Source organism: Camellia sinensis, chromosome 4, assembly GCF_055761805.1.
Source record: "Camellia sinensis isolate YWXY chromosome 4, ASM5576180v1, whole genome shotgun sequence".
Lineage (NCBI taxonomy): Eukaryota > Viridiplantae > Streptophyta > Magnoliopsida > Ericales > Theaceae > Camellia > Camellia sinensis.
In genome coordinates, this window is record NC_138964.1 from 99,926,531 (window position 1) to 99,935,752 (window position 9,222).

The 9,222-nt window shown below is 35.6% G+C and overlaps 1 protein-coding gene across 1 annotated transcript; it reads left to right on the forward strand.

Annotated features, from left to right (window-relative positions):
* The first annotated feature begins 7,996 nt into the window (after positions 1-7,996).
* LOC145823922 (uncharacterized) lies at positions 7,997-8,398 on the forward strand. Its single transcript, XM_082923484.1, has one exon. It carries the CDS (start codon positions 7,997-7,999, stop codon positions 8,396-8,398), a length of 402 nt encoding a protein of 133 aa, XP_082779610.1.
* The last annotated feature ends 824 nt before the right edge of the window (positions 8,399-9,222 follow it).

Here is a 9,222-nt window from a genome sequence, read left to right on the forward strand (position 1 = left end):
GAGTTTTACTATCTTGTCCATATTTCGACTGCTTGAGTTTCTCTTATTGTTATAGTGATCATTGTATTGCCCTTTTCAAATCATATGACGTCCTTGGGCGGTTAAGCCCCCCTATTGGTGAGGATTGGTATCCAACTCTTCCAAGAGCTACTCGATAGTGGCTTTTGCTGGGGGCCTATTTTGTCAGGTTTAGGACTTGGTGGAGCAGGTCTACCGTTAGTCTCTAGCATGGCCCACCCATAGATTCTAGCATCTCTTTTAGCTAGCATGAGGGTTGAGGATTCTTTTACTAAAGAGGAGTTCCTCATTGTTCGTGGCGGCACAGATACTAAGGGGTTGTTGGTGAAGGGGGACTACATGGAGTACATCTAGTCCTACTGGGAGGACGATTAGTGAGAGTTGCGTTGGGTCCTGTCATCTTCCCATCTGGTCGAGGCCGATGATAAGGCCAAGTTCTTGCTCCAGTTTTGTGCGTGACACTGGCTAGAAGTGTGGGTGTTGTGACACTATTTAAGGGCTGGCCGGTGATGCTTTATGCCATCTCAGTGATGGTAGGAGAGGGCATAGTAGCATTGTCTATTCCTAAGCTAGCCATCGTCCCTTATCATCTCTCTCCTAGGGTTGAGCATGTATTCATTTGTCTTTGCAGTTTCTACCTCCTTGTCTTTGCCTTTCATCAATGTTGATCTTCGTTTCCTTTTCTGATATAGGTTCCTCGTGCATATGTGGAGGCCTGTTATAAGACAGTGGCAGGACTGGTAGAGATGGTTCAGAGGTACGAGAGTGGCACCTATGCCCCGAGTTAGGTATTCTTCTTTCCAATGATTCCAATTGCTCTGAAAGTCTGGCATGATTTTGAGTCTTTTCTGATTCCTGGTAGGGTGTTGGCCCGTCCAAGCATGTGAGAGGTGTTGTTGGAGGGAGTGATTTCGATGAGGATTATGTTGACTCTAACAGTGAAGAGGACTAAGCAAAGATTGACATTAATTCTCACAATCTCAGTACCCATCACCTTGCCCAAGTTAAATAAACATTTACGTTATCATATAACTTTTATAATTTAGTTGCACTAATCCTCATCACATAATTTAAATTCATGACAACCATTCATTTTCTATCTCTCCAATTTCGCATTTTTGATTCCACAAATATGAATGTAGTACACTAAATCATTAGAAACACCTATCCAACTGATTTATGAACCTTTCATCATAACTAGGTTTCGTACCCACTAATTAATCTTTCTTATTTTCATTTATCACATCTAGTTCACATACTCAACATGGTAAGGAATATTAACTCATCACTTTACCTCATTTCTAATAAATACTAAAGTAGAAATTAGGACTTTTATATTTCACATACCTTAAACATGTTTTGTTGTCTCCAAAATCTCTTAACCAACAATAAGGACATTAGGTTAAATTTCAAAATCCAAAACCCTAACTCAATCTACATGCCTTTTTGAAATCTCTACAAAAATCAAACTTTTCCATGCAATAGAGATAGCACATATCTATCTATAGCAAAGTATTAAAAATGAGCAAAAAAACTCCCTACCTCAAAGAGAAAAGAGGAGAAAAGCCCAAAAATTCAATTTCGTTAGAATTCAATCTCCACCGACCAAAATGTAGCCCTTGGCATGCTCGTTGTTTTGATACAAAGAACTAGTATCAAATACTCTGTGGACTTTGATGGATTGGAGGATTTGTGAGTTTTGGGTAAGAGTTTAGAAAGAAGTGAGAGAAAGAGAGTTTGAGGAGAGAGAGAGAGAGAGTGTGTGTGTGTGTGTGTGTGTGTAAGAAAATGAGTTTAGGCCCTCAAATCTAATTAAAAGTAGCTTTATTACAAGCTGAATTTGAACAGACCGCTCGAGCAGTGATTGAAAGCTATTAATATCTCTACTTTCTCGAACAGACCGTTTGAGTGGTAAAAAGTGCACTCTAGTGGTGAATCAATGCTTGTAGTATGTCAGACAATTTTGAAAAATAGGGCTGGAAGGGTCTATGGACCACTTGAGCAGTAAAACTTACGCTCGAGAGAACTATGCTCACAGTTCAGATTTGCAAACTTCGAACAAGCCTAACTCTTTCATCCAAACTCCATTTTGGGTTGCTCTTGTGCCTAAATCAAAACCCTAAAAATAAGCTTTTCAATAGTTCTAATTTCATGTTAAGATTCAAAGTATTGAGAGAAAAAATGGTAAAAAAATGAATACTACTCAATGAGACAATTATCTAAATCAAAGTTTTTGGTCTAATTTTACTCCACCATCATCAAGGCTCCAAAAGTAAAATGATAAGCCTGAATACATAAGTTCAAGTCAGTTTCAAGACCCGGGGTATCACAACCCTGCCACACATGAGGCCATACCTACCCAAGTCTAATTTTTATAGGAGGGCTTTTACACTTTTGTTTTCCGTGCTTACACCGAAAACTTGAATATTAAAGATGTCATACCCCAAACTCGCCCCTAAAAGTTCGGGCATGACCTATACAGGTACGGACACATAACCTGATATACATCATATATGGGGCCTAAACGAAAGCATTTAATATTACGAAGTAACATAGAATAACATCCATTGAGCTAAAACTAACATGCCAGGATCACATACGTGAGAGCCATTTATCTATATACATACCCATACACATAAATCAGCGTATATCCGAATATTGGTAAAGAAGGGTATATACATACATTTTAACCTTAAGTAAATAAATAAAGTGCAAGCCAAAATTTTAACAAAACTTCACATAAATGCATGGGCTTGGTTTGGGAGTCTGGGCATACTGAGGTTGACAATTGAAGGGTGAGCATCAAGGGTTAAGACGGACTTCCAAAGTAATTACCTGCAGAACAGACATAACACAAAGTGAGCGGAGCTCAGTGAATAATAGTACATAAATGATTCAATGCTCAACTTGAAGTATAATACATATTAATGCATGCATAAAAAGGGTATAAGGTTAATTGATTCTGCACTACTTTCATCACGGCCTTAAGCCCAGTCTTGAAACATAATGACTTAAAACATAATATCTTGAAACAAAATGGCTTTAAGCCCTTGAACTGAGTGGTAATAGGCCCTTGAACATATTGGCATTAAGCCCTTGAACTTGTGTGTATGAACTCAAGAGGTGGCTCGCACAGATTCTAGAGATGACTAGCATAGCAGCACTTAGTTCCGCACAGCACTTTGTTTCATACTAACAGATCTTACAGATCATACAAAATGGCCATACGCCTCATAACTTTCACAGAACAGCTTTCAGCCTCATAACTTTCACATATGTATGGACTCAAGAGATGGCTCGTACGAATTCTAGAGGTAACTCGCACTGCAATACTTAGTTCCGTACAGCACGTTGCTCCATACCAAAAATACAGAATGGCCTCTGGCCTAATTGATCATATAGAATGGCCATAGGCCCAGATTAGCTTTAGGCCTAGTTCATATATGTATGGATTCAAGAGGTGTCTCACATGGACTCTAGAGGTGGCTCACAATGTAGCACTTAGTTCCAAGTAGCACTTTGTTCCATACCAGTAATTAATAACCATACATATCATGTCAAACTATAAACGGAAACAAATTCATACATATGCATTATACTTGAATCATAAACAGAACTCAGAATTCATACTTGATTATATTTGGCACTTCGCTAGCGCTAACAAATCAATAAAAAGCATTCTTGTTAGTTCCATAAGGGAAGCCTCTGATACTGAAAACTTATAACATACGTGAACTTGTAACATACCTAAACTTGTGCATACTTGAACTTGTAACCTATGTAAACTTGTAACATCCTTGAACCACGATATTATTACCCCTGGGTAAGGGTCGTGAGCTACGGATGTCATGAGTACTTTACATATATGGACAACTGTTCATTAAGTCAAAACGTAACATACCCGAACATAGAGCATTTCTTGTTATATCATGTCATTACAGTACACTTAACAAAGACAGAACAGTTTACATCATAATGTGAGTCACATGACAAGGTCATTGATATTTAATTCTGTCTTCAGGTTGGGTCATCCGTAAATCAATCCGTTGCTTATCATAATGCTTAGCAGGTATTAACGTATAAAACAATCCGTGGTCTTAACTAATTATTCATTAAGAAATGGCGTAGTTCACTTGATCAATTAATAGCATATAGAAGCATACACCTTTGTTTGATCGTTCATATGTGTTACCATAGTTGACTTGTACTTAACAGAGTACTAATGGTAGCCGTTACATCATTCACATGAGTTAACATAGTTAACTCAAGTTTAACAGGACATTCCTAATAATTATTAATGAGAGATAAGCACATTTACAAATTGAATGATTTCAGAGATACGTGAATACCATGGTTCCATAGTGCTTGTACGTTCCCTTTGTTCATCATGAATCACTATAGCTATCTTGCAATTAACAGAATGTTAGTCTTCTTTGTCAACAGTAATATCGCTCAATAATGCCTCTAGATTTTCCAATCAACACATTGTTAACTTGATTACTTGCAAGGAACAGCATATTAACGATAAAAATCATTAACGATAATTGAATGTATGACTGCCGTACTACTACTCACAGTGTTGTGGCGGAGCGCTACTTCCCCCTGAAGCGTGTCCTACACACATGCAAAGTTCACAAATTAACTTCCATTTTTCCTTGTCAAATTACTTCCTGACTCATTACGTTTCGAATGAATTTACAACCATCCTAAGATCATCAGAAAAATATTTTAAAAATATCAGAGGGTCGAGCACGCGAAACGGAGCCGATCATTTTTTCCAGCTTGGGCCGCACGTGCGGCTGTGAGCCCCGCACGTGCGGCAGTGCTTCCCACACGTGCGGCAGTGAGCCCTGCACGTGCGGCGATCTGGGCAGATTACAGTTCGAAATTTCAGCAAAACTCAATTTTTGGTGAGTATTCTTAAAGCTCAAAATAGATCTTTTAATTGATGAAATATGGTTCAAAAATCATAGACATAAACATTACAAACATATATCAATCCCAACATAACCATTACTAACATTAAATAGCTTATCTTGACCATATCTCCAATCAACCAAGTGACAAGAGCATTTCTCAATTCAATAATTGGCACACACACAACTTTAATTACAACCCCAAATCTTACAAATGAAAGGGGGAATTCTTACTCAAAGTTAAGAAAAGACTTAATTAAAACAAAATTCGCATACCTTGAGCCTTAAACCCTACAACTCCTCTCGATTCCCCCATCTTTCCTCTTGATGAGTTTCTTCCTTTCAAACCCTTTCTTTCCTTCTCTAATTTTCTTCTCCCAGGAGATATTTTGAGCTAAAAGGCTCTTAAGTCCCAATATATATATATATATAAATATAAAGTTAAGTTATATAAGACAAACCTTAATCAATTTAATCTCTCCAAACCAAATTTCTACAACACATGCTTATTAGTACATAAAAACTATGACGATCTCAAATATAAAATAAATTTCAGATTATCAAGCCGTTAAGGTGTTCAATTTCTGATCTGAACATCATAATTGTGACAGATATGTTTTCTTATTAAACAGATATAGATCTATAATTACAAGGTTCACTTAATGAAACTTAATTTTCTCATGAACCTTCACAATAAGCATTTAAAGGCACAGAATAAAGGGACTGAAAATATATCAAAAAACATGTACGAGGGTCGGGTTATTACAAAAGATGTTAGATGCTACAAGGGAAAAATTACACTAACTCGTAAACACTCATCAAAACATAACTCGTCATACTAGGAGTCCAAAAATGTATCGGGACATTTATATAAGTGGGTTCAAGTCGGGTTTAAAATTCGGGACACTACATTATCTAAACTCTTTTCTTACTTATCTTTTACAATAGTTACTTTCTTACCTTTATCTAATATTATTATAAGTCGAATTTCATTTATAATTTTTAATTAATTGTCTTTAATTTTTTCATTAATTTCTTTTAATAACTTAGGGGATGTTTGATAATACAAGTCAGTACTTCAAATTGAATGTATTAAGTGATAATCAATTAAACTCATTTAATAAATACAATTAATATCACTTAAAAATTTAAGTGTCTCTTAAAATATAAGCTAAATGTTAAGAAAATTTAAAGTTATGAAACTTATTTAATTCTGACTGAATTTATAAACACTAAATATAAACATTGATATACACTATTATAAACTCACTACCACCGCCACCATCATCGCTACCACTCCTACTCCTACCACAATAACTACTAGGGCTGGGCATAGGGTCATCCGACCCGCCCTATCCGAACCGAACCGCACGCATGTGAGTGGTTTCGCAAACACATTAGGCTAGGGTGCGGTTTGAATTTTATATAAATTTCGATTTGCGGGCGGGTTGCGGGTTTGAACCGCACCCGCCCAACCCGCCCGCATTAAATAATTTTTTTTTCCTCTTTCAAATCTAAACCGTCCATCTCTTCTCTCACTCACCTATACTATAACAAACAAAACAAAAGAAGAAAGAAGCCCTAAATCTAATCGGCTCCTCTCCTCCCTCACTCTCTCTTAGTCTCATCTCACTGTCTCTCTTTCTCACTCTCTTCCCGTTTCTGCACACACCGATCACTCTCATCTCATTGCACCGATCATCATCGCACAGCACAGCCGATCTACTTCATTCACAGGTGAACTCTGTCTCTCTCTCTCTCCCGATCGTTGATTTTTTGTGGATGAACAACAGAACTGATTTTTTTTATCTCCGATCTACTTCACAGGTGATCTCGCAAGTGATCTCTGATTTTTTTCATCATCGCACAGCCGATTTTTTTCATCGCACAGCCGATCACTCTCTTTCTCATCTCATCGCACCGATCATCATCGCACAGCCGATCTGCTTCACAGGTGAACTTTCTCACTCAATCTCTGTCTCTCTCTCTCCTGATCGTTGATTTTTTGTGGATGAACAGATCTGATTTTTTTCATCTCTGATTTTTTATTTTTGTTGTGGGATCTGATTTTTTGTTGTGGGATCTGATTTGTTGTTGTGGGATCTGATTTTTTGTGGACCAAAACAGATCTGATGGGATCTGATTTTTTGCAATACCTCTTGAACTTGTCACAGCTCTGATCATCTTCTTGGTTGGATTCTCATCATCAAGAAACAATTTTCGTTTTGAGACTACCTTGAAATGCTAATCGATTCAGAAAAATTCAATAAATTGAGTGAATACATCTTTCATTCTTAATTATTTCTCTATCATATGATTAAAATCAAAGCAATTTGTTATATGGTGGAAACGCCATTTTAAATCTGATAATAATTTTGTTTTCAATTCATAGAAAAGGAAAATGAAAATAAAAATGGTTTTATTTTTTTTACTGTGTTCAATTGTTGCAGGAACAAGAAAATATATGTTATGTTACAATTCTTTTACTCTTTACACGATTTTTACAAATCCAATATTATAGTGAATTACATTTTTATAGTATTTAGAACAAAATATGAAAACCTTGTTCTGAATTACAAATCAATTTTATTTATTTATTTATGTTCTTACCATATTGTATTGCAAAACAATGTAGTATTATATTAGCAAGTTGACAATGAAAAAAGTTCCATAAGTTGGCATATGATTATAAAATCTGGGTAAACTATAATTGTCATAACAATGTACTATAATTGTCATAATTGATTATAGAATCTGTTTGTTCTATTTGTTTATTTAATGTCTGTAAAATTGATTCTGTGATTGTATTTTTGTAATCTAGTTTAAATGGAGGATAGTATTCAATCTCCCGCAATCAATCTTATACCTCCGGAATCCTCTAATTCTCAAATGAATCCTCTCTTAGTCGAACCCGAACCCAAATTAAGCCTCCTAGAGCCCCAAAGAGAAAGAGTGAGAGTGGAGAGGGGATAGCACCATCCATAGTTTGGGATCATTTTGACAAGGTTGTAGGGACCGATGGGAAGCGTAGAGCCGTATGTAAATATTGTAAGAAAGAGTATATGGCTGACTCTAGAACTCATGGGACTAGTAATTTGAGGAGTCATACACCCAATTGTAAAGAATATCCAAATAGGGATACAGATGGTCAACAAACACTAAATCTTAAACCGAAGCAAAATGAAGAGGGTGTTGAGGTTATAGCAACAATTTTTAATTTTGATACTTGTAAAAGGGCTCTTGCGGAGATGGTGGTCATTGATGAATTGCCATTTAGATTTGTGGAGGGTGTTGGGTTTAGAAGATTTTGTAATGTCATGCAACCCAAATTCACACCAATTCCCTCTCGTCAAACCATATCTAGAAAAGTGCTCAATATATTCAAGAATGAAAGGGATAAGTTAAAGAAGGCCATGAAGGGTTGTAGAATTTGCTTCACTACGGACACTTGGACATCTATTTAGAATTTGTGTTACATGTGTTTGACTGCTCATTTCATTGATGATAACTGGAAACTTTAAAAAAGAATCATAAATTTTCAATATATAGACATTTGTTTATTTTTTCATTTCTTACTATCTATAATTGAAGATTAAAGTTTATATTTTTTCAATTTGTTTGTGTAGGGTTCATCAACCAAATGCATGGAATTAGAATTGGAATTTGCGAAAGTTGAATTGGATGTGATTCGTGAAGATGAAGTTTGATATCTTAGAAGTGTTTTAATTTTATTTCATGGGTTTGTATTGAATGAAGTTTAAGTTTGACAACAATTTTTTTTTTTAATTGCGTTTTGGTTTTGGATGAATGTAACTTAATGAATTTTTTTTTTTTTTTTTTTTTTTTTGCATTTTGGATGAATGTAAGTTAATGAAGAATTACTCTTCTTTTTTTTTTTCAGAGGTTAGGAATGATGAATGTTGAATTTTTAATGAAGGATTTTCTTATTTGGATTATGAATGATGAATGTAGGATAGGATGAATGCAGGATAGGATGAATGCAAGTTAATGATAATGTAGATTTTGAATGATTTGTTTAGGTTATGAATTGAATTTGTTGTGTTTTTTTATTTTATAAGTTTTTTTATAAGCTTTAGTTCATTAATTATTAATGTTGGAGCATTTTAGAAAATATGAGAAAAAAGGTCCAAAATAAAGATTGACAAAATGGGAGAAAAAAAAGGTTTAAAAATAATTTTTTTGAAAAAAAGTTCAATCCGCAAACCGCCCGCAACCGCCCGCACAACCGCAAACCCTATCCGCACAAACCGTCATATACCATATTTTC